This window comes from Manis javanica, chromosome 13 (assembly GCF_040802235.1).
Source record: "Manis javanica isolate MJ-LG chromosome 13, MJ_LKY, whole genome shotgun sequence".
Lineage (NCBI taxonomy): Eukaryota > Metazoa > Chordata > Mammalia > Pholidota > Manidae > Manis > Manis javanica.
In genome coordinates this window covers 38582564-38609451 of record NC_133168.1, presented here as the reverse complement: position 1 = coordinate 38609451, position 26888 = coordinate 38582564, and the positions used below count along the sequence as shown (strand labels likewise).

The 26888-nt window shown below is 40.7% G+C and overlaps 1 protein-coding gene across 2 annotated transcripts in view; it reads right to left on the bottom strand.

Annotated features, from left to right (window-relative positions):
- The window catches only part of SLC35F1 (solute carrier family 35 member F1), a 473584-nt gene that overhangs the window by 69114 nt on the left and 377582 nt on the right, over nt 1-26888 (bottom strand). For both annotated transcript variants that reach the window (XM_036993351.2, XM_036993363.2), the window contains exon 4: nt 2362-2521. In XM_036993351.2, the coding sequence (XP_036849246.1) occupies nt 2362-2521 (160 nt within the window). The remainder of the gene's footprint in view (nt 1-2361; nt 2522-26888) is intronic.

The following is a 26888-nucleotide window of genomic DNA, read 5'->3' as shown; positions in this document are numbered from 1 at the left end:
ATGCTCCCATTTTCTCACAGAGAGCCCATTGGGGAAGATGGGGAGTGAGTAGATTGTGAGGCAAGATTTACAAGGGGTGGGCTGTGGGTAAAATGCAGTATTTCTAGAATCTCTTGCCTGGCCTTAGTGCATCTCCATATCAATAGGTGTTTCCAAGAGGTGGAGAGAAGTAGTCATCTCCATATCAATAGGTAATTACAAGGGGGAGTGAGGGCATATCTGGACCAGGGACTTTGGGTAGGGTCCCTTTTTGCAGCCAGGCCGAGAGAGTAGTGGACAACTGCTGGTAAGCAATAAATGGACTTCTCCCACTTTATTTCTCTCTTTGACTGACTTCTGTTTCAAAGGTATTTTGCCCCAGACTAGAAACAGATTCCCCCCTTAGGGTGCTGGGTAGTATTTTGGGGCCCTTGGATCCTATTTTTGAGCTGTCCTTAGAATATCACACCATGTAGTTGGGCACCATTACTTTAGCTTGGAAGGTATTCCAGAATAATAAAATTTAATTCTGTTAACACTGTTACTGTTGATGTCACAAAAAGGATGGAGCTGTGGGCCTTAAAAAGATTCACACAGACAGATAAAACACTACTCTAGTATGTTTGAAGTACTCTGCATTATTTTTAAAAAATAATCACTTTTGAAAGACCCTCAAATTGATTTACTTTCTTCTTAAATAGTACTTCTTTCCTAACACTTCATTTGAAATCAAGAAAACATTTTTTATAGAAGTAGGAATGCAATCTGTATTTGAGCCAGCTTAAATTTCTGGGCTTCAGTTTCCAGATTTTTAGGACAATTATTTTCTTTGACTATAAACTGAAAGATGATGGCCAGGGTGAATGGCTAGGGTTAAGCAAAGCAGAATTTTCTTAACTAAGTGCACATGATTCTACTTAGTCTGTGTTTACATAGTTTAAGTAAAGCTGAGAAAGACTAATTAAATTGTTACTTTAGAACAACTGGCTACATTGTATCAGATAAAAATACCATCAGAGTGGTTCAAAGAGATTATCCATTTCAGGCTCACTATGGTATAGAGCATAAAACTGGCTCTTTCCTATGACATCAATTGATATTCCATGGAATCATACTGCATAGAAGAAAATTTGGGAAAAGCTGGTGTCTGTATTTTAGCCCATCTGTGGGGTGGGGATTGATCACACCATGTTGGCAGTGGGTTTGCGAGGGCCAAGCTGTCCCTCTTTCACTCTGTGTTGTGTCTTCAGCTCCAAGCAACAAAGGAGATGGAAGAAGGCCTGCCCCAGAGTCTGGAGCCCTGGGTTCTGGCTCCTGCTCTCTCTGACCTGCGACCCTGAGCAACTCACTTGGCTCCCCTGTATCTCAGTGCTCCTGTGCATCATACATAAAGTTGCTCTTTTCAACACAGTCTCTTTCAGCTACAAAATGCTATGGTACCACTTAAAACCATAAATGATATTCATTTCAGGTACTTCCTATGATTTAGTCTCATAAAGAGAAAGGTCCCAATTTTGTCTCTTTATCACCTAATTCCCTAGAAAGGCAATGCTAAGAACTATAGAGGAGTAGGTACTTTTATCCCATTCCTGACATTAACAAAGGAGGTCATTTTTTTCCTGCTCCCCCAAATCTTCTGTAGCACAAGAATTTGTTGCATTTTAAATAACTGCAATGCCTTTAAAAGAGTCCTTGGGAAACCATTGTGGATCAGGGCTTCCCAGCGGATTCATAGCAATTTGATGAGTAAATCATGAAGCTTACCTTACAAGTCTACACGCTATGATTGATAACACAAGTCCACCACCCAAAGCAAATTAAAAAACCACACATGAGGAGATGGAATTTAACTCTCCCTTCTGAAAATACTGAATATTCCTAATCTCACCTTCAAACTTTAAATATCCACTCTTAGGCTTATATAGCAACCTCCACCCAGTAGTTTGAAAGCTCACTTTCTCTGACTTGGGAGAGAGAGTTGGAGGGTGAGGCATAGGAAAGGACCCTGTGGTTCAGGAGTGGACTAACCCACTGACACCACCTGTAATCTGCTGGACTGGGCCAGGCATCAGAGGCCTCGAAAACATCTTATAAATGTGTCCTGACTCTCAGCTTTAAACACTGGGGGCATGTTTCTGAATTCATGTGAAAAAGGTGTAAAATGTGTATTTTGCTCCCTTCATTCACTCAAGAAACATGTATTACAGCACCTTTTATGTGCCACTGTTCCAGGTGTGGGGGAACAGACATGAGTCGGACACAGATACTGGGAAGACCAGGTTCCTTGCTCCGCCCCCACCAGCCCCCAACCATGAACATGCCATGTCTTGCCTTGGCGTCATGCACAGAGGCATGTAACCTAGTGACCAGCTGGAGACTCACCTGCTCCCTGGTGTCTTCCCACAAGCACATCCGCTCCTGCCATGCAGCCCATTCCCAGGATGCAGACAACGATGCCGATGAAATGCACAGCCTTGTACCGGATCAGCAGGAAGAACCAGGAGAGCAAAATCACAACCGGGATCACAAAACAGTCCAAGAGCTATTGGGAGGGAGAGAGGCAAAAAACAGGAGTTCCAGGGGGAAATTTCCATGTAACAGAGAAAAATGGCTTAGCGCACTTGAAAGTGTTTTTCCCCTGAACCTGAGCTTCTGTGCAGACCCAGAACTGATGCAGTTAAAACAGACTCTGCAACAAATGCAGATTAGCTTTAACGAACATCCCCCAAGTCTTGAGGGAAAGGGGAGCCAATGGATACACAGACTGGTGGTGCAAATTCTCCTGTTCCTACTGCGCCTCCTGCCTTCTTCCTCAGCACCCAGCCCACTCCTCTGAACACCTCCTGGGAGGAGAGAATACGCCCAGCCACTTTAGATGGTCCCACTACTATAAAAGTAACTCTGGGGATGGGAGGTGATGTTTCATAAAGTATTAGAATTGAGATGAAAGTTGAACTTAATTTATCCCAGACAAGTGTCTCCCCACTACCAGTAAAAGTTACTTTAATGTGCCCTTGAAATTTCACTCTTAAAAGAAAAAAAATTTGTTCTAAATGTAAAATACAAATATTACTCTTTACATAAATACTTTACAAATACTGTTGTAAGAAGGAGTAAGAGAGAGAAAGATGAACAGAGTATAGAAAAACGTCTTCAATATAATTTCTTAAAGATTTTGCACAAATAGGGAGAATCCATATTACACGGAAGTTCCAAGAGTTGGTGGAGTGTTCACCCTCATCATGTAGTGAGATGACGTGGTAAAATGAGACGACCTCTGGGCCAGGGGCCAGAATATCTGAGTTTGAGCACTACCTCCTTACAGCACGGAGACCCTGGGCAAATCACGAACTCAGGGGCCTTTATTTCCTGTTAGAATTATGAAGATAACTCCTATGGACTTTTCCCAGAGATCATAGTGAAGCTCAGCCATAACACATGTGAAAACATTCTGTAAATTATAAGAGCCTCAATGCTCGTCTCTAATCCTGCTTCCAAACACATGCTCTGGGCTCCACAGAACTGGTTGTTTGTACCGCACCTTGCTAAGATGTAGAGACCTTTGGATATTCCATGCAAGTCAGGGTCTCCACTAGACAAACTGATGCCCCACAGAACTTCAAACTCCAGGTATGAAATGAGAAACTGGTGATCTTGTCCCATCGCCCAGTACAGCTCCTCCTCACCCAGTCTCCAACAGGACACTAATCCCTGATATTCCTCCACTCTTAGTGCCTACATCCTATTCATCCCCAGTACTACCAACTCTGTCTTCTAAACATCTCTCAAATCTATTCACACCACTATTACTTCTGCCACCTAGACTAAGCTCACATCCTCTCCCACCTGGGACAAGCACTTCCTTCCTGCCTTGGAGTCTTCACTCATGCATCCCACTCTTTCTGGAATGTTCCACTTCAATTCTTGAACTTCTCGTCTCCTCCTTTTTCTTCAGGCTTGTATATACTGCCTTCTTAAGACAGCATCTCAGGTCCCAGGCTAGATCAGTCCCACTTGATGCCTTCCTTGCATCGTGTACTTCTCCTTTATAGTGTCAATTATAATATGTAACTAATATGGAATTATCGGCATGTCTGACTTCCCCACTGGTCCAGAGGTCCATGAGCACAAGACTATGTTCCCACTACCCAGACCCTGCTGAGCTCATGAAACTATCCAATAATAGTTATTGAACAAGTACATACAAAGATTTTAAATGATCAGTAACATCAAAATGGAGTCTTCAAGATTCAGTAAAGGCTGGAAAATGTTTGTATATTTGCAAAGCATCCCTGACCATTACAATGGCTTTTTGGCACTAGAAACAGTCCTCAGAATCCCCTGTCCCAAAAGCTTTCTGGGACTCGGGTAGGCCCCATGCAGGAGCATCAGTCTTCTCTTTTGCAAAATGGAAAAAGCAATCAGAATAATAAGCTGTCCTCAGGGTGCTGTGAAGTGATGTGGCGATGAAGGCCATGTGAGTGCTGAATAACACCATGAAGGCTGGGGCTGAGCCCAGAGGTCCCGGCACTCCTGGAGCAGCTGTGTGTGTACAGGGGTGCCCACTGGTAGGACTGTACTGCAGCACGTGGTTGCTTACCACACAGTTAATTAGCAAGTTAATGATCCTATTTAATTTAATGTGCTGAAATGCTCTAAGGCAGGTTTTATGATCGGCCTCAAATGCCAGTTAAGCATAGTTGCAAATTTCATTTTACCAGTGGAAACTGTTCACTGGGCCTAAAACAGTTGGTGTTTTGTTTTAAACCTTAGAAATTATTGAATCAATGGTTGAAATATTTAGCTACATGCTATACAATTAGGATTTCATTTTGAAGGTCTCCATTCCTGAGTTACTGACGGCAAACCAGGCTATCATGCAGTCTGTGGGGAGGGCGGAATTGGTTCTCAGTATCATTAGAAACCCAAAGCACTTGATGAGTACGGGGATCTATTCTCTTAATGGGTTGAGCTGAAAAACCCTTATTTGTATGTGTCAGGTGAACCTATGGCTGGGGAAGACTTTTAGAAAGAAGGGAAAAGATGGATAGAATCCAAGCCAAGGTTTCTGGGACATTTCAGCTAGGGAAGCTCGGGTCCAGCATACAGCAGGGAATCTATAATGGGTGGCTAAATGAATTAATGAACAGACATTTGGTGTCACTATCAGAAGGGACATTGGAGATAATTCAGGCTTCTTTGGAATTTTGGGTGAGATAACTCATTTTGCAGGATTGTTCATGCAGGGCGTTAAGCACTGTTGGGCCCCAGCCACTAACAAAATACTTCCGATTTACAGAGTTCCTCAGGGGTGACATCTCCCCAGTTTAGAATCACTGAGACTCCTTTATTTAAAAACTGGAGATTCAGAAGTTTCAGGAGATGAAGAAGCGATGTGCTGAAGAGCACTCAAATTGTCCGTATCAGTTCTGTCATGATTTTTTTTTGAACAATATTTTAATGAAGGTCAATGTGAGGAATTGCTGTAAGTGGAATTCTAATAGTATCTGTAACTACAGAAAAAGCCACTTGGGAGCTGCTGTTAGTAAACAGGCTATTATTTTTTAGTGATTTTTGGCTCCAGCCTTTCGCCTGTGGTTAAATAGCATAAAATATACTCACAAAATAATTTTCCAATAGTTTTCTGGTAGTTTAACTCCTTAGCAAAGTGGTTGTTAGAAAAGCATTATAAAAATTACCTACAAGAAGGGCTATAAAAGAAAAAGAACTAAAAAGCCTTCAGCTTCTGTCATTATCCTGTTTAGTGGATTTACCTTTCTTTGCATGTATTTGTACTGATATTTTATAATACCAAATAATAAACAAATGGATACTATTTCATAACCATTTTATGCTCTGAAAAAATCTCAAAGAATATTTTTTGGGAAAAAACATGTTCATTGTCCATTAGATTTACATAGCATCATTTTCACTCTACAGACTTCAACAAATTTGACTCTTTTATGTCATTTGTCCTGAGGTGATACCTGCCAGAAAGACCTATGATCCCAAATTATCTGATTTTATTTATGGAGGCACACCATGCTCAATGGCTGGGGCAAATTCTCTGAAGTCATGGTTGAAAGAAGAGAGGGGATGTGAACTCAACAATCCAAGCAGGTTTATTGCTGAACCTGAGAGAGACCCCTCTGTCCTGGCCAGCAGAACAAAGGAAAAAGAGGGTCTCTAACAGGTCTAGAGGCTTTTTATGGCCAGGGATTTTGGCAGGCTCTTTGAGGGGAGGGGTCAGGGGAAACGTGGGCTTGTGGCTTGCTGACATGTTCTCTGGAGAATGCTTGTAGCCTAAGTAAGATGAACCGTAGGTCTCTCTGAGATGGTGAGTGGGTTTATTCAAGAGGCGGTATTCAGGTTCAGCTTCTATCAATGATAATAGCTCCAGGATGATTATTTGAACTTGGGAAGTTTAAATAACATTTACAGTCAGTTGTATTAAGTTTACATTTATAGTTTGAAAAACATTATTTTTACTTAATCTTCAGAAGAGCCCTTTAAGGGAGTTATGACTATACTCATTTTATGGATAAGGAAACTGTGGGTCTAAGAGCAAAGCAAGTTAGTGTCTGAGATGGGGTAAAAATACTGGTGTCTGGACTCTTAGGTCAGAGTCCAATGCAGCTTCCAAAAGTTACTTAAACAATAATTTAAAAAAATGTTTTGAGCAGTGGAGCCAAGATGGCAGCATGAGTAGAGCAGCGAAAATCTCTTCCCAAAACCACATGTATTTATGAAAATATAACAAAGACAACTCTTCCTGGAATAGAGACCAGAGGACACAGGACAACATCCAGACCACATCCACACCTGCGAGAACCCAGCGCATTGTGAAGGGGGTAAGATACAAGACCCAGCTCGGCGGGACCCAAGAGCACCTCCCCCCAGCTCCTGGTGGGAGGAGAGGAGTTGGAGCGGGGAGGGAGAGGGGGTCCAGGACTGCTAAACACCCAGCCCCAGCCATCTGCACCAGAGTGCAGACACAGTGCATGCAGGGGGTCCTGGATACTAGGGAAACAGGACAGCAAGACCTGTGAGCGGGTCCCTGAGGCTGGTGACCAGGGACAAAGAAAAGCGAGTGGCTTTTTTAAAAAAATTATTTATTTATTTAATTTTTTTTTTCTTGCGAGTGCTTTTTGAAAGTTTTAAAGGGACAGGGACCGCAGAACTGGATGGAAGCATCCCAGGACATTTAGTCTGAAAGCAGGGAATCTGGGGATCTCTGGGCACTCTAACCCCCTGGGGAGCAGGGAGCATGGAGGACCCTCACAGAGATAAATAGCCTCCCAGCCGCTCCCCCTCCAATGCGGCTCCACCATATTGGAGCAGCAGCCCGAGGCAAGCCACACCCACAGCAACAGTGGAGATAAACTCCATAGCAGCCAGGCAGGAATCAGAAGCCCTGTCTGTGCGCAGCTGTCCAGCACAAATGACTAGAGGATGCTGTTCTCCCAGGAGAGGAAGGCCACAAACCAACAAGAAGGGAAGTTCTTCCAGCCGTCACTCATGCCAGCTCTGTAAACTATCTCTATCACCATGAAAAGGCAAAATTACAGACAGACAAACATCACAGAGACAACACCAGAGAAGGAGACAGACCTAACCAGTCTTCCTGAAAAAGAATTCAAAATAAAAATCATAAACATGCTGATGGAGATGCAGAGAAATATGCAAGAGCTAAGGGATGGAGCCCAGATGGAGATTACAGATGCCTGGAAGGAGATTACAGAAGTGAAACAAACTGTGGAAGGATTTATGAGCAGAATGGATAAGATGCAAGAGGCCATTGATGGAATAGAAACCAGAGAAGAGGAATGCATAGAAGCTGACATATGGAGAGATAAAAGGATCTCCAGGAATGAAACAATATTAAGAGAACTGAGTGAAAAATACAAAAGGAACAATATCTGCATTATAGGGGTGCCAGAAGAAGAAGAGAGAGAAAAAGGGATAGAAGTGTCTTTGAAGAAATAATTGCTGAAAACTTCCACAAACTGGGGGAGGAAATAATCGAACAGACCACGGAAATACACAGAACTCCCAACAGAAAGGACTCAAGGAGGACAACATCAAGACACATAATAATTAAAATGGCAAAGATCAAGGACAAGGAAAGAGTTTTAAAGGCAGCTAGAGAGAAAAAGGTCACCTATAAAGGAAAACTCATTAGGCTATCATCAGACTTCTCAACAGAAACCTTAGAGGTCAGAAGAGAATGGCATGATATATTTAATGCAATGAAACAGAAGGGCCTTGAACCAAGGATACTGTATCCAGCACGATTATTATTTAAATATGATGGAGGGATTAAACAACTACCAGACAAGCAAAAGTTGAGGGAATTTGCCTCCCACAAACCACCTCTACAGGACATCTTACAGGGACTGCTCTAGATGGGAGCACTCCTAAAAAGAGCACAGAACAAAACACCCAACATATGAAGAATGGAGGAGGAGGAATAAGAAGGGAGAGAAGAAAAGAATCTCCAGACAGTGTATATAACAGCTCAATAAGCGAGCTAAGTTAGGCAGTAAGATACTAAAGAGGCTAACCTTGAACCTTTGGTAACCACGAATCTAAAGCCTGCAATGGCAATAAGTACATATCTTTGAATAAAAACCCTAAATGTAAATGGACTGAATGCACCAATCAAAAGACACAGAGTAATAGAATGGATAAAAAAGCTAGACCCATCTATGTGCTGCTTACAAGAAACTCACCTCAAACCCAAAGACATGCACAGACTAAAAGTCAAGGGATGGAAAAACATATTTCAGGCAAACAACAGAGAGAAGAAAGCAGGGGTTGCAGTACTAATATCAGACAAAATAGACTTCAAAACAAAGAAAATAAGAGATAAAGAAGGACACTATATAATGATAAAGGGCTCAGTCCAACAAGAGGATATAACCATTCTAAATATATATGCACCCAACACAGGAGCACCAGCATATGTAAAACAAATATTAAGAGAACTAAAGGGGGAAATAGACTGCAATGCATTCATTTTAGGAGACTTCAACACACCACTCACCCCAAAGGACAGATCCACTGGGAAGAAAATAAGTAAGGACACGGAGGCACTGAACAACACATTAGAACAGATGGAACTAATAGACATCTATAGAACTCTACAACCAAAAGCAACAGGATACACATTCTTCTCAAGTGCACATGGAACATTCTCCAGAATAGACCACATAGTAGGCCAAAAAAACAGCCTCAGTAAATTCCAAAAGACTGAAATCCTACCAACCAACTTTTCAGACCACAAAGGCATAAAACTAGAAATAAACTGTACAAAGAAAGCAAAAAGGCTCACAAACACATGGAGGCTTAACAACATGCTCCTAAATAATCAAGGGATCAATGACCAAATCAAAATAGAGATCCAGCAATATATGGAAAAAAATGACAACAACAACACAAAGCCCAAACTACTATGGGATGCAGCAAAAGCAGTCTTAAGAGGAAAGTATATAGCAATCCAGGCATATTTAAAGAAGGAAGAACAATCCCAAATGAATGGTCTAATGTCACAATTATCAAAATTGGAAAAAGAAGAACAAATGAGGCCTAAGGTCAGCAGAAGGGGGGACATAATAAAGATCAGAGAAGAAATAAATAAAATTGAGAAGAATAAAACAATAGCAAAAATGAATGAAACCAAGAGCCGGTTCTTCGAGAAAATAAACAAAATAGATAAGCCTCTAGCCAGACTTATTAAGAGGAAAAGAGAGTCAACACAAATCAACAGTATCAGAAATGAGAAAGGAAAAATCACGACGGACCCCACAGAAATACAAAGAATTATTAGTGAGTACAATGAAAACCTATATGCTAACAAGCTGGGAAACCCAGGAGAAATGGACAACTTCCTAGAAAAATACAACCTTCCAAGACTGACCCAGAAAGAAACAGAAAATCTAAACAGACCAATTACCAGCAACTAAATTGAAGCGGTAATCAAAAAACTACCAAAGAACAAAACCCCAGATGGATTCACCTCGGAATTTTATCAGACATACAGGGAAGACATAATACCCATTCTCCTAAAAGTTTTCCAAAAAATAGAAGAGAAGGGGATACTCCCAAACTTATTCTATGAAGCTAACATCACCCTAAAACCAAAACCAGGCAAAGTCCCCACAAAAAAAAAGAAAACTAGAGACCACTATCCCTGATGAACGTAGATGCAAAAATACTCAACAAAATATTAGCAAACCAAATTCAAAAATACATCAAAAGGATCGTATACGATGACCAAGTGGGATTCATCCCAGGGATGCAAGGATGGTACAACATTCAAAAGTCCATCAAACATCATCCACCACATCAACAAAAAGAAAGACAAAAACCACATGATCATCTCCATAGATGCAGAAAAAGCATTTGACAAAGTTCAACATCCATTCATGATAAAAACTCTCAGCAAAATGGGTATAGAGGGCAAGTACCTCAACATAATAAAGGCCATATATGATAAACCCACAGCCAACATTATACTGAACAGTGAGAAGCTGAAAGCTTTTCCTCTGAGATCGGGGACAAGACAGGGATGCCCACTCTCCCCACTGTTATTTAACATAGTACTGGAGGTCCTAGCCATGGCAATCAGACAAAACAAAGAAATACAAGGAATCCAGATTGGTAAAGAAGAAGTTAAACTGTCACTATTTGCAGATGACATGATACTATACATAAAAAACTCCACTTCAAAACTACTAGAACTGATATTGGAGTACAGCAAAGTTGCAGGATACAAAATCAACACACAGAAATCTGTGGCTTTCCTATACACTAACAATGAACCAATAGAAAGAGAAATCAGTTAAACAACTCCATTCACAATTGCATCAAAAAGAATAAATACCTAGGAATAAACCTAACCAAAGAAGTGAAAGACCTATACCCTGAAAATTACAAGTCACTCTTAAGAGAAATTAAAGGGGACACTAACAAATGGAAACTCATCCCATGCTCGTGGCTAGGAAGAATTAATATTGTCAAAATGGCCATCCTGCCCAAAGCAATATACAGATTTGATGCAATCCCTATCAAATTAACAGCAACATTCTTCAACGAACTGGAAGAAATAGTTCAAAAATTCATATGGAAACACCAAAGACCACGAATAGCCAAAGCAATCCTGAGAAAGAAGAATAAAGTAGGGGGGATCTCACTCCCCAACTTCAAGCTCTACTACAAAGCCATAGTAATCAAGACAATTTGGTACTGGCACAAGAACAGAGCCACAAACCAGTGGAAAAGATTAGAGACTCCAGACATTAACCCAAACATATATGGTAAATTAATATATGATAAAGGAGTCATGGACATACAATGGCAAAATGACAGTCTCTTCAACAGATGGTGCTGGCAAAACTGGACAGTTACATGTAGGAGAATGAAACTGGACCATTGTCTAACCCCATATACAAAAGTAAATTCAAAATGGATCAAAGACCTGAATGTAAGTCATGAAACCATAAAACTCTTAGAACCTCTTAGACATAAACATGTGTGACCTCTTCTTGAACATATCTCCCCGGGCAAGGAAAACAACAGCAAAAATGAACAAGTGGGACTATATTAAGCTGAAAAGCTTCTGTACAGCGCAAGACACCATCAATAGAACAAAAAGGAACCCTACAGTATGGGAGAATATATTTGTAAATTACAGATCCAGTAAAGCTTGATGTCCAAAATATATAAAGAGCTCACCCACCTCAACAAACAAAAAACAAATAATCCAATTAAAAAATGGGCAGAGGAACTGAACAAACAGTTGTCCAAAAAAGAAATACAGATGGCCAACAGACGTATGAAAAGATTCTTCACATCACTAATTATCAGAGAAATGAAAATTAAAACCACAATGAGGTATCACCTCACACGAGAAAGGATGGCTACCATCCAAAAGACAAACAACAACAAATGTTGGTGAGGTTGTGGAGAAAGGGGAACCCTCCTACACTGCTGGTGGGAATGTAAATTAGTTCAACCATTGTGGAAAGCAGTATGGAGGTTCCTCAAAACAGTCAAAATAGACTTACCATTTGACCCAGGAATTCCACTTATAGGAATTTACCCTAAGAATGCAGCACTCCAGTTTGAAAAAGACAGATGCACCCCTATGTTTATTGCAGCACTATTTCAACAGCCACGAATTGGAAGCAACCTAAGTGTCCATCAGTAGATGAATGGATGAAAGAAGATGTGGTACATATACACAATGGAATATTATTCAGCCATAAGAAGAAAACAAACCCTACCATTTGCAACAACATGGATGGAGCTAGAAGGTATTATGCTCAGTGAAATAAGCCATGTGGAGAAAGAGAAATACGAAATGATTTCACTCATCTGTGGAGTATAAGAACAAAGGAAAAACTGAAGGAACAAAACAGCACGAGAATCCCAGAACCCAAGAATGGACTAACAGGAACCAAAGGGAAAGGGACTGGGGAGGATGGGTGGGTAGGGAGGGATAAGGGCGGGGATAAGAAAGGGGGTATTAAGATTAGCATGCCTAATGGGGGGTGGGAGAAAGGGGAGGGCTGTACAACGCAGAGAAGACAAGTAGTGATTCTACAACATTTTGCTATGCTGATGGACAGTGACTGTAAGGGGGTTTGTGGGGGGGACCTGGTATAGGGGAGCACCTAGTAAACATAATGTTTTCATGTAATTGTAGATTAATGATAACAAAAAAAAGAAAGAAACGGAGGATTACTCCCTGATAGGATAAAACTAACTGCAGATCACCGATTAATGCATGCTTTAAATATCCTTAATTTTGATCATTTAACAGGTGTAAGATGATCAGCTATGGAAGTACATTTTTCTGATAATATTCCTTTCTCTTAAAAAAAAAAGCAGTTCCTGTGTGGTGATCTCCAATAAGTTCTTCACAATGGTATAAAGGGCATATCAAAGAGTGGGCAAAGGGTTAGTTTGTGTTTATACAGAGGATCAAAGCCTAATCTGGCTACCCAGAGAACAAATTAAGATACGATATGAAGAAGAACTCCCAATATCAACATTCTCTGGAAGAGTTATTCCAGAAGATGATCATAAAAAAACTTCACCAAAGATCCTGGTGCTGTTGCAGTTGTAGCTGCACTCATCCCACCGGTTCCTGGACTTGCCATTGGAATGAAGAAGGAGATATCTAAGCTGGCCTGTGCATACAGTAAAACAACAAGTTTGACTGAATCTATACTGTTGGAACTCAACCAAGAATTAGGAGAAGTGCAAGTTGCAGCGCTCCAAAATCATGCGGCTATAGACTATCTACTGTTAAGAGAACATATGGGATGTGAACAGTTCCCAGGAATGTGTTGTTTTAATTTGTCTGATTTTTTCTCAAAATATTCAAATGCAGTTAGACAATATCCACCATATCATTAATAAGTTTTCACAAATGCCTAGGGTGCCTAACTGGTTTTCTTGGTTTCACTGGATATGGCTGGTAATTGTAGGTCTGCTTTGGTTATGTAGCTGTATTCCTATTATGTTAATGTGTGCACGCAATTTAATTAGTAGTTTAAACCCTATACATGCTTATGTTATACTACAAGAAGATATGTCAAAGAAATAATCAATCTTCCCATGTTTTCTTCCATCTGGTACTTCTATAGCTTCTCTTCTTCCTTCATAATTACAACCCCTAAGTAGAATTCATCCTTATATCGAAATTACCGAGTATCATAATTCTTCCAAGTGGTAAAGACACCTCAAGACAAATGCTGGGCATAGAAGCCACAGGGCATAAATCTGCAAAGAAGTAAAAAGCTAACCTTTTCAAACAATATGGCTTCTCTCTCACTTACCAACTTTACATTTCCCTGTATGGCCCCGGAAGATGACTGGTTAACCAGAGACGGGTAAGATTCCTCAAGGGAGGAACAACCTAAGACAGGCACAGTCGCAGGGGGGCCATCAGGTGAGAAATTGGGGATCAACAGAGGTGAGGCTTAGACGCTCACCCCCCCTGTTTTGAGAGAAATCTTCTGCATCCGGGGATGTTTTGTTGCCTTTGTCTAGCTTGGATTAATACTTAATCCATAGGCACAGACCTGATCATCTACATTTGCCCTCTTACAGCACTAAACTAAGTTTTCTCCCTTTATTTTGCATCTACCTACCACTGCAGCATTTTACTAAAAAAAAAAAATTAATAATAATAAAGGAGAAATGTGGGATTCACATATAAATCAAGTATAAAAATCAAACGAATAATCATAATTGCCCTGATTGTTTATAGTTCACGATGCGTGATCAAAACCGAAAGTTTCTGTGATGACTGCCCTTGTACTGTTCACCGTGTAAGAACTTATTCACTATGTAAGAACTTGTTCACCATGTAAAAACTTGTTTGTTATGCTTCAGAAGATTGGAGACTGTTGAGAATTAGGCTTGGGGTTGATTAATGATTGTGCATTGAGTCCCCTATGCAGAATTTTATTGTTGTTAACAACCATATGATCAATAAATATGAGATGCTGTCTCAAAAAAAATGTTTTGAAATTGCTGCTAAAAAAACACAACAGTCAATGTTAAACAAAATCAAAGTTTTGTTTTTTAAGCACATATTCGAGGATCACAGCACCATTTAACCTTATGCTCTCTCTCTCCCTCTTCTCAGTTTCCGCCAATCTCTTACCACTAGCTCCTTCCCTGTACTCTTTAATCACACTTGGTTATGCTCTCTCCTAAACACTCCCCCACCCCCCAATTCTCCCTTCCTGCCAATACCCACTCAAGTTTCCTTCTCCTTTTCTGTGCTAACCGCATTCACCGACCCTCCCCGACCACCTCTTCCTGGTTTCAAACCCACCTGTCTGGCTTTCCTGCTCAGTCGTCATCCCCTCCGAGACCCTGACGTGGTCACTACACTCTCCTCAGGGATATGACACATTTTCTGTGTCAATGAAATCTTCTGCCTTCACAGACTGCTAAACCTCCCTACAGTTGGTGAATATTCCCGGTTGTATCCTGGCTTTGCAGTTTCCCAGCTTTTGGTTCACTTGAGTTCACAACTCTATGGCCGGGATGCCAGGAAAGGCACAGGCAGCTGCACGCTGGGCACCTCCCCTCAGAAACCCTGCCAGGGGCTAGGGACACAGAAGGGAAGGTCAGCAGGCTGCAATGGCCCCGGGGCTTCAGGTGGAAGTTCCCACAGCTCGCAGGTCCTTGCCCTCTTTCTTTTCCCTGGCTCTTTCCAGCTGGGTCCCGTCCAGCTCTGCCTGGGATTGATCCTGCAGGGCTGAGAATGGAGCCCAGAGCCCCGGCTCAGCCCACCCACCTTCTTCTCCCAGGTGATAACTGTTTTGGGTGCCTATTCTCCAGGAACTTTTATCATAAATGATTGCTGTGCTGTCTCTGAGCTCCCATGGCAGTCTTTGGCCCACTGGGCACACTCGGCTGTGGTCAGAGATTGTGTCCTTATCCTTGGAATGTGATTCCCAGCAGTGGGGGCTGTTTCGTCCACCTTATTACAGAGCCTGGCTGTGCCCATAGAGCATGCTTTTGCAACAAAAATGTGATAAATGAATGAATGTAGTATCTCCTGACAGGATTATGAGTTTCCTGAGGAAAAGGAAGGTGTCTCATTCACCTGTATGCTCTCCATCATCTCATTGAGAATCTGGGCTTTAGTAGATGCCCCAAAACGCCAGCTGAATGAAAGAATGAAACTTTTCTGGCCTTAATCTTCTTTAATTCCACTGTTCCCATGACTTCCTCACATGCCATTCTACTGATTGTATTTAAGTTACTCCCTTTGGAAAATATGAATTTTATCCCTTCCACTTTACTTGTTTATCTATGCCTTTTCCTGTGAGTATATTTAATTGAAGTATGTGTCTATGTCTCTACAATGTCTTTGTGAATATAACTTAAGTGGTAGTACTCAAAGTCACTACATTAACTTGGCTAGTTGAGGCAAACTGATTTAGATGATTATGATGATATAACATATCTGACTTACACAGAATTTCATTGCACAATTACCATCATGGAGTTATTGTGATAGTTAACTGCTGTTATGCTACATGGCTCTCAAAACTGATGCAAAGTGATTAAATAAGTAAAGTAATATAAATCCCATCCCCATGATCGATCTCATAACCATGCAAAGTCCAACAGTCTCACTGGTGGTGATACCACAGCAGCCCTATTCAGTACCATACTTGCCAGTGGGTTACTGCATCCTCTCTCTCTCACCTTTATGCAGCTGGTATTGCCAATAAAATATCTAGACCAGAGGCCTCCTCTAGTACTGGTTGATAAATAAATTCAGTTTTATTAGACATATTCTTAGCCCATAAAAGTGTGCCTGCTGCAAAATGGGCCAATTTCCCCTACACTTGTTCTCAGATTTGGGTAATAGTAAATTAAGCCTTTCAGAGCAAACCTGTATCTTTCTCCAAACTGTTAACAAAACTTTGAAATACTGAATTTAGATATTTACATTTATTACAGTTGCTGGAAAATCAGTGGGAGATAAATTATACTTTTCAAAAAGGGCACAGTGACATTGATGTCAGAAAAACATGAGGATTTTTATTTGTTTTAATCAAAGCAGAAAATGTAGACAGTTACATAGTACTTAAAGTAAATGTTATATTTTAGGCTATTGTTAAGTTTTTTCTTTGAGTTGGTTACACAGAGTTTCACCAAATTAATCCAAAGTATAAATAAGATTCATTTTCCTGCAAAAAGGATGAGTAGCTTTGCCTAGAGGTACAGGAAAAACCAGTAGGTTATTTCTTTACAGAAAAGCAAGGAAGTACTTTTAAAAGATCAAATTTGTAACGTTGATTTTACCCCTTTTGAAGATTTACTTTAACACACAAAACAAACACCAGAGCATCATAAAGGTCATAAAGTTAGCATACCATAGTATTTCATGTTTTCTGACTTACATGCCTCTATGCTCTGAAACACGGATGAAGATGACAAAGTATCTAGGTAACTAAGATGGAGAACTGCTCTGCATATTAGAAACAGGCATTTCAGGAAACCCCCACAGCGTTCCTATTTTATACTTTCAGACTTAACAACTCAGTATGGCTTGTGCTTTATCTTCAACTTAAATATCTTAATATAAATATCCTTAAATATCTGCAGAAAAACTGAGTATAGCATCATGACTGCAGTCTGATAAAATGTCTATATTTAGATGTTGTCTTTTATGTCTAACATGCCACAAGTATGGTTTTCTTCTTTACTGTTGGGTACTATGATTCTAGTCACTTAATTGTCCTCTGGATTCTGTCTGGCAGAAAATAATAGCTTGATCCATTTGGATTGACCCACTGTAGGTCAGATTGGTGAAATACTGGCTCACATGGCTCACCTAAGAGACCCAAGGACCTAAATAGAGATCGGACACCAGTTGTATAATTAGACCTAAACTGCAGAAGGCAGCACTGCCTCCTATCTCCCACTCCAATTTTAACTTAGCTTAAACTATCTTAGGGAGATACACTGGGCAAAAAGGTCACCTCAGGGGTCCTTCCCACGAGGGAAGAAATCCATAAAGCAGGCAGAAATGAAACACTCAGAAGACAGTTTTTCCCCCTTTCCTTCTCTATTGAGGATAATAACCCCATCAAGTGGTAACATCCCCTACTGGACATCCATTAGCTCTTTCCTCCTTGGGCTGCAGTGAGAAGGAATGCAGAGAGAAGAGAGTCCCCTGTTCTCCCAGCATCTGGAAGGGAGCACACGTTTCCGCTGGCCTGGGCGGCACCACGGGAGAACAGGAGTCCCTCTGCATTCTCTCTGTACCGAGCTTGGTTCGGGTGACACATATATTCATGTAAAAATGTGTCTCTTGATTAAGGATCTACATACTAGAATGCTAGGCATAAAAATCTCTGGAAGAAGAAAATCAAAATACTTAGGAATATAAATATTAACAATGGTTATGTTTGGATGGGCTAACTCAGTCTTTACAACCCCCCACTCAAATTCTCTGAGATTTCCAAATTTCCTCTCATGAGCATATACTACTTTCAAAATATATAAAACAACACACGAAAGAGTAAAAAATTTACAAGAGTCTGATCAATGTTTCTCAAGGGAAGCAGATGGTTTGTAAAAAAATTAAAGCAAAACAAAAACCGCTACCCAACTGCTCCCGTTCCAGTAGTGCATAATGAGGAGGTGACCTCATCCCTCTTTCTAATTCTCTCTGCCAAAAAGAGACTCCTCGGCCAGCCCTCGGCTCCTCATTAGTGCTCCCCTCTGGCTATTCACGGGGAAAAAGCTCCCTTCATAGGGCCCAGCTGTCAGAGGCTAAACCTGAGGCAACTAGTAGGTGATTTGGGAAAGAGAACATTTTCCTGCTCTCCCTTCCTCTGCTTCTAATTGGCAATTCCCCTGTGTTTCTGAAAGTGATATATATTACAAATTCATCTCCGGTGAGTAAAATTGAAATGTTAACAGGAAAGGATCTTAAAAAAGACTAACTTCAGTAACACAGACACAACAAAAATCCTCTTTTGGCTGACAGGCCAGCTGAAGAGCCTGAAATATAATTTGAGAAACACCCATCCACATGCAATCAAGAACCATTTTAATTCAGTGGCCTGGACACGTAGCCATCCCAGAGGCATCTGAAAATCAACTGGGAGCGTAATTCCAGAGAGTGTCTTTCATCTGGAACAGACTTTTCTGGTAGACACCTCCACCTGCTCCTACCCCTCCAGATTTTTTTTCTCCCAGGATTATTTTATGCAGAACACCTTCACCCGCCCCCATAAACCCATACGTAGGGACTTAAAGTTTAGGTTTTACTCTCTTAAAATATTTGTGTTGTTATAGCCATATTTTCACCAGGTAGCCCAAGAGATCCAAACCAATAAAATGTGTCATTGTGCTGACTATATGACAGCCGTTTCCCAAGAAATGCCCTATTTTCGGGATTTAGAAAACAATCCTTACCAAACTATTTTTTCCTATTTCTACTGATAAGAATTTATACATGTGAATTTCATACATCCCAATAGTGTCAGTCCAGTGGAATTCTTAGTTGTTAAAGTATATTCACACTCCTTTTTTGGCTTCAACTCTCAAAGACAAAAAGAAAGAAAGAAAAAAAGACACTACCATACACTGAAAATCTGGGACAAGGGCCTAGAAATCCAGGTGACCACCAAAAGATACAAATAATTAGGAGACAGGCGCTCTCCAGTTCTGCTTCAAGGAAATCTGCCCAGGTGGGAGCCGAGCTACCTGGTGGGACAAATTCTTTCTGGGTGAGCATCACTGGAGCTTTAATTAGGTTTAAAAACAAGCTCTGATTATCAGCAAACCAGATTCTAGAATCAGGAAGCAAGGAATTACCATGTAATGAGTGTCTACCATATACCAGGCACAATGCTAGGTTCTTATTTTCCCCATTTTACAGATGAGAAAAGAGAGTACTAAAGATAATAGGTAACTTACTTGAAGTTATGTAGTCATAAGTGTCAGAGCCAGATGGGATCCCAGGCTGCCATTCTCCTTATACAAAGTGAGTTTAAACAGTCAAGGTCCATGTGGAGTAGAAACTATGTGAGATCTGTTTATAATAACAGTGGTTTAGCCTGGGTCAGCCTCAACTCAATCTAGCAGACTTATTTATTCACTCTTCTTCACTGGGCACACTCCAGAAGAGAAGGCAGACTGAGGGTACTGAAAGAGTAATCACCGGTTGCTGGCATCTTTTTATATTAAAGAAGGTTATAAGAAAAAGTGTATGAGAATTAGAATTGTACCACCAAAGTGGAAACTACTGCTTTTCCAATCACTGAAGCATAAAGTATGGTTACAGTTTGCTGACAACATCCATTCATCAAGATTCGCTCTGTGGCATGACACCTCTGATTGAAGACAGTTCTGATTGAAACCTAGTTACAATGTTTTTTTGCTTATCCAACACATTTGTGAAAGAAAAGAGAAGAATTAGAATCATTTCTTGTTAAAAAAGTTGATGGGTCTCAGATACTATGTGGCTATCTTAGGTTTTTTTAGAGAAGTGGTTGCCTTAAGTCAGTCAAGCACTACCAATTTGTATTTCTTATTTATAGAAATACATGAACATAAGAACATTAACAATAACATCAAAGAAAGCACACGTTTCAAAGCACATACTGAAGGAAATGAAAGCTTTCTGATAAAATATTAATTCTGCATTAATTTTGCATGACTTTGGATTCCTGCTAGCATTAAAACAGCAGGGAGAAAGGATTTCAAAAGCTAGGGGAAAACATCTTGTACTTTCTGGGGTCTATTTCTAGACCTAACTCAACTGTTCCAGGTTTTATTTAAAAAAAAAAAAAGGCAAAATCAGATTTTCACCACCTTATATTTATCATTTATTTATTCATTCAACAGGAATTTCTGAATGCTTGCTGCATGCTCAGCATTGTTACAGGGGCACGGTGCAGCAGAGAGAACACAACACCACATCTAGGCTCATGCGCACAGATGCCAAGGACACCTATTTCTCCCCTGCAGGTCGCAGCCGGCTTCCTTCCCTGGGGACGTGCCTGGCCCTGCAGGTGATTCTGCCCTCTGTTCTCTGGGATCCTTACATTCTGCTCCCTGAAGGGCCCTGTTTTCAGCAGCTATCCCAAGACCCTCTTTATCCTTTCCGCGAAGCTGGCTATTTGCTTCGCCATAAAGGCACATCCCAACTCACCCTTGATGCCCAATTGCTCTGTAGCTATTTATCTTTTTCTGCTTCACTGGAAGATTAATCTAGAGCCACTGCCTCTGGTATCTTGGCATCACTCATTCCTCGAGCTTCAGCAATGCTGACAACTCCCTTCACCGTGATTACAAAGCCACACTGCACGGCTGTTTTTGACTAAACTTTCCTGCAGCCTTTGGTTGACATTATTAATCACTCTCTCCTTGACTCTCTCCTCTATTGATTTATGTCTTTTTTCCCTCCTCTGGCCCTTCCTTCGGTCTTTTATCTAATTTTGTTCTTTTATTCTTCAAAGTTGGTGTGTCTGCAGGTTCTACCCTTGGCTCTGTCATTCACACAGCCCACACAGGCCACCCTCTGACTGTCCATGCCCCTATCCCCCTTATTCTCTTTACTGCAAACTTCTTGAAAAGAGCTGCCTTCGGCCACTGCTTTCATCAACATCGTTCAGTCAGTCAGCTCAGTGCATCTGGCTCTGTTCCCCAAATACCAGCACAACGGCTCAAAATTCACGTTGCTGGTTCTTGAACCTAACAGAGACATTTCAGTCCCTATGTCACTCAGGGCGGCGCCTGACACTCCCTCTCTCCTTTGATGCTCCTGCCTGCTGGGCCTTCCTGTCCCTCCGCCCTGCACTTCGTTTCTCTTGTCTCCCTCTTAGACCCCTTTCCGAGCTCCTGGTCAACAGGTCCAAGATCCACTCTCACATCTCACAGGCTGTGCTTCCAAGATTTTGCCATAGTGTCTCCTTATCATCTCTCCACATTTACAGGAGTGATTTCACCTATTGTTCTGGCTTTAACGTCATCTGTATGCTGACGACTTCCAAATCAACATTTCAGGTCCCATCCATCTGTGAATCCAGAGCCATAGGGCTCCCTGCTGCTCGGGTGTGGATGAACCAAAGAACGCCCACAGCTCAGCATGGCTCAAACACAGCTCATCTCCGTGGCCCCAGATGGTTCTTACTAACGTGATTTGTTCCTCAGTGAATGAGACCAATAAGCAACTTAGTTGCTTTGTCTGAACCCTACATGTCCAACATGTAGTGGTCACTCCCACCCTCTTGAGACATTTCCTTGACTTGCTCCCAGGGCCTGCCATATTCTTCTGGCTCTACTCTGACACACTGGCCTCTCCTTCCCAGCCTATTCCCTGCACTCTCTGAATGCTGGCATGTCCCAGGGCTCAGATTTTGGTTTTCTCCTCTTCTCCATTCATATTCACCCATTTGTGATCTAATTAGCATCACCTATGAAAATGATCCTAAGATAATAGTTTCAGTTCCCACCTCTCCCCTGGATTTCAGATACACATGCCCAGCCATATACTAGCTCTGCTTGAATGTCTAATGTGAAGCTCTGATCTACATGGGTAAAGCAAGACTAGATTTTCTGCTCTACATACACTGGAGCCAACTTTACATTGTTTCACCTCAGGGCACAACCCAGTGGCTCAGGCCAATAACCAAGGAATTTTTTATTTTTTTCTTCTCAAACTTTCCCCATACAAATAATCAGAAAATCCGGTTAGTTTTATCTTATAAATGCATTCCACAGACTGGAGCTACCACCACAGTTTGCACCTTGCTTTGAGTAACCTTCATCTTTCAGTTAGTGCCCTACTGTCTAACCATGTCCACTCTCGCTCTTAGACAGTTAATTCTCCATGAACAGCCACAGCCACAGTGACCCGAAAATGCAAATTAGGTCACATCAATCCCCTGCTCTAAACACTCTAATGATTTTCCTCAGGACAAATCCCAACTCCTTTCCTTGATTCACATTGCCTGATATAGTCTGGCCGCTGTCTCCTTCTTCAGTGTCATCTCTTACTACCAGGAACTTCAATCACTCTTTCTGTTTCCACTATGTTCTGAGCCTTCAGCCTTATATGGTTCCCTTTGCTTAGAACTGCCTTTATATATCTTTGCATATCTCACTTCTTCATGTTCTAGTGGGAGGCAAAGAAAATAAAAACTAAATGTAACTTGGAAGCAAAGCTTCATGAGGGCAAGAGCCCTATCTTCTTCATGCTGTATGTTTAGCATCCATGGTAAAGTGTATATATGCTGCATAAATATTTGCAGAGCACCTGAGTGAATAAAACATGGATTTATACTTCTTCACCCACAAATCAAGTAAGTCACCAAGTTCTGTCTTTTTAGCCACTTAAACTTCATTAAAATCTTTTCACTTGTTCCATCCTTTCTACTTCATCAGGCAATGCAAATGATCTTTCTAAAGTGCAAATCTCATGTCATCCTTATACTAGAAACTCTCAGGATTAAGCCCAAATTCCTTAATGTGGCTCATAAGTCCCTTAGTGATCTGTCACCAGCACCCCCTTCATTGTCTTCTTTGACCATTTCCTTCAAACTCCATGCTGAAGGATTTTTAGCTCTTTAACATGTGATGGTTCTTATTGACTCATTTCTTTGCACATGCTATTCCCCCTGCCTGCAGTTCTCATATCCATCTCTTGCATGACCCCTTGCCTGGCCTGCTCAGATTTATCTTTCAGAGCTCACTTTAGACAACACTTCTTTCAGGAAGCTCTCTTTGGCTTCCTAAATCTGGATTAGTTGTCTCCTCAGTGGCTACCTTGATCTGTGTTACCAAATTGTACTTATTATGCTAAACACAATTATGTTCTATAAGGAAAGGAATTTTTCTCTCCTGTAGTTAGGATGGTACTCTATGTACAGTAGGACCCCTTAAGGATTTCATTAATTCATTGAAAAACATTTATGGAGCATACTAGGTGCTGGGCATTATCCCAGGAAATAAGAGATCTAGATAATAAAAAAAAATCCCTACCCATGTGGAATTTGTAATCTTATATAGAAGACACAGACAATTAAGTCAGCTACATAGTATATCACTGGTGATAAGGACAATGGAGAGGGTAGAGAGCACCAATTGGGGCAGGAGACTGTGATTTTAAACAGGGTCATCAGGGAAGAACTCACTAAGATGACATTGGAGCAAAGCCCAAAGGTGCTTATTTCATTGTCTGGCAGATAGTTGATGCTGAATTAATGAATAAATTGTGAATGAATAATTTCCATTTCTCTGAATCATCTGGGAAGATTTGTTCCTGAGGTAACTGCTACTGCCTAAAGCTGCTTATCGAGATGATGTGGGCCCTGAGGAGCTGAAGGTGAGCACTCTACTCTGTACAGCTGCTAGTTCCTGCCATTCTCTGTCCCAGATGGTATCACAGCTCCTAAACTGATCACAGAGCCCCTACTTGATGGCCCCAGAAAATGCTCAGCCACACTCTGTCTTGCTGTTTGGGACTCTTAAATTGGAACTGACCACAACATGGAAAATATAAACAAGAGGGAGGACAGGAAGAAGAGGGACAGAAATAACTCCTGCTATTTTCTCACATGGTGTTTTAATGAATTCTCAACATCCGACATCTCGACATCTTAGCATCTTAAAAAGTTTCAGCAACTGTAAGACCATACCCTTCAGTCTTTAAGGAACTTGCAGGCTTTTACTGGTTTATGATTTATTAACAAATACATCCCTTCAAATGCATTGCTAAGGGAAACAGCCTATGCACATTAGTTCTTTTTTTAAATGCAAGTACACCCTTCTACTTTGACCATTTATCATGGGTGGATTTTGTGTAATGATTGAGTCAAATGAGCACTTATTCAATGTACACAGTCATGGCACAGATGTATTTTTCATGTCCATGGCAGACAGCACCAGAGTGTTCCTCCAAGGAGCCCACCTGGACAGCCTTGGGAGCATTGGTGTTTAGTAAGCACAAAGAGAAAACAGGTCTCAGCAGGATCCCACTCAGCAGGAATCAGAGAAGCCTGCTGATTCTTTTTGAGGCCCTCTAAAAGCCAGTGACTTCAAATCTGCAGGGGAAGGAATGAAGTATTGTCTCTAACTGTGTTAGTTTCCTATTGCTGCTGTAACAGACAACCACAAACTTAGTGGCTTAGAACAATTAATAAAATATAAGTTCTGGAGGCCAGAAATCCTAAAATCAAGGTGTTACAGGGCTGTGTTCCCTCTGGGGACTCTAGGAGAGAATCCCTTTCCTTGTGCTTTTCAGCTTCTAGGAGCTGCCTGCATTCCTTGGTTTGTGGCCCCTTCCTCTGTCTGCAAAGCCAAGAGTGTAGTATCTTCAAATCTCTCTCTGAACCTTTGACCTCTGTTTCCATTGTCGCCTCTCTTCCTACCTCTGACTCCAGCTCCTCTTTCTAAAAGACCTTTGTGATTACATGGGGGTTACTCAGATGACCTAGGATAATCTCATCATTCCAAATCATTAATTTAATCACATCCGCAGAGTCCCTTTTGCTTAGTAAACTAGTTTATAAGGATTAGAACTTTGACATCTTTTCAGGCCAAAATTCTGCCAACTTATATGGGCTGTGTTCATGATAATGAAAGATGGGCCTTGAAAACAATGAGATTTTTTTTTTAAGGGAAAGAAAACTGCCACTTATAGAGCAGCATGTGCAAGTGTTTACATATCTGATCTTGAAAGCATTGTAATTCATTCATCCAAACATGGTTGTCATTTAAGGTAGTCCTCTGGAAGGTCATGAGTGTATTTTAATGAAGCTCTCATTGCTCAAAAACATTTCAAACTGCCTTTGGAGCACTCACTGGAATATCCTTAATGGAAGTAACTGTTCATTCTTTGAGAGTAGGCTTTATTTTTCAGAAAGAACAAAAATGCTCTGGATTAAGCTAGACAATACTTTCTGGATTCACAGGAAGGATAAATTATAAAGAAATTTGCATGACTTACAATTGGCTCTGAAGATCTTAAAATAGAAGTTCTAAAATATTTTGAATGATAATAGACACATCTAAATAAGTATCTAATAAAAAATAAGCACTTTGAAGAATTATTAATTTGAATGTATAAATATTGTTTATTAAATCACTTTGTTTATAAGTTATATAGTAAAATATTGTTATTACTTCCAAGACCTTTTTATTTGACAAGTTAATAGAATTCTTATAAAAAAGATGTTTCTAACAAAACCCTTTGGAGTTTGCTGACTTTTAATTCCCATGTTATGTTGTCTAATCATGAAAAGTTATCTCTTACAAACTGTCTCTTTTCAAGTCCACTATCTTTTCATATTGTGTCCTCTAATTAAATCTTTTACAGGATATAGCATTGCATTGAGCAAAACTAGATCACTAGTTAAAAAAAAATCCTCAAATCTTGTAAACAACACAAAAAATCTCTGCTCTTCTTTCACTTTATTAATAATCTTTAATTTTTCAAGAACCCTGGGAAACAATTACCTGGAGAAAACTATGAGAAATTATCAATGAGGTTACTTATTTAATTTTGCGTGGAGAAAGGCAAGGAGGATATCTTGAAATAAAAGCATGATTCTAAATTTCTATCAAAGATTTCATATCTATAAAAATCACTTAAAGGCCAAATGATTGTGTTTGACCACTGAAGCATACCTTAATTGGCAAGATCTTAAAGTATGGCTAATTAGAACACACTGACTTTTAAAATTTTAGTGGTTAACAGATAAACCTGTGTGAGCATAAAGAAGCCTTGGAGATATATTAAAATTACTTCTATCAAGGCTTCTAAGTCATAAGTTTCCAAAGTAAAGAAAAACTTGAGTTTTAAAGTTTTATTTACTTGGTTATTAGACAACTTTTATTTTCAATGCTGAGCTTTCTGTCTGTCCTAGTTTCTCTGTCTGGGTGTGTGTGTGTGTCTCTCACACATACACACACACACACACACACACACCTAGAGATGTTCATTAAATCTATTTGCAATTCCAGCAACATGGATGGAGCTGGAGGGTATTATGCTCTGTGAAATAAGCCAAGCAGAGAAAAAGAAATACCAAATGATTTCACTTATCTGTGGAGTATAAGAACAAAGGAAAAACTGAAGAAACAAAACAGTAGTGGAATCACAGAACCCAAGAATGGACTAACAGGTACCAAAGGGAAAGGGACTGGGGAGGATGGGTGGGTGGGGAGGGAAAAGGGGGGGAGAAGAAGGGGGGTATTAAGATTAGCATGCATAGAGGGCGGGAGGGAGAAAGGGGAGGGCTGTACAACACAGAGAAGACAAGTAGTGATTCCACAACATTTTGCTATGCTGATGGACAGTGACTGTAAAGTGGTTTATAGGGGGGACCTGGTATAGGGGAGAGCCTAGT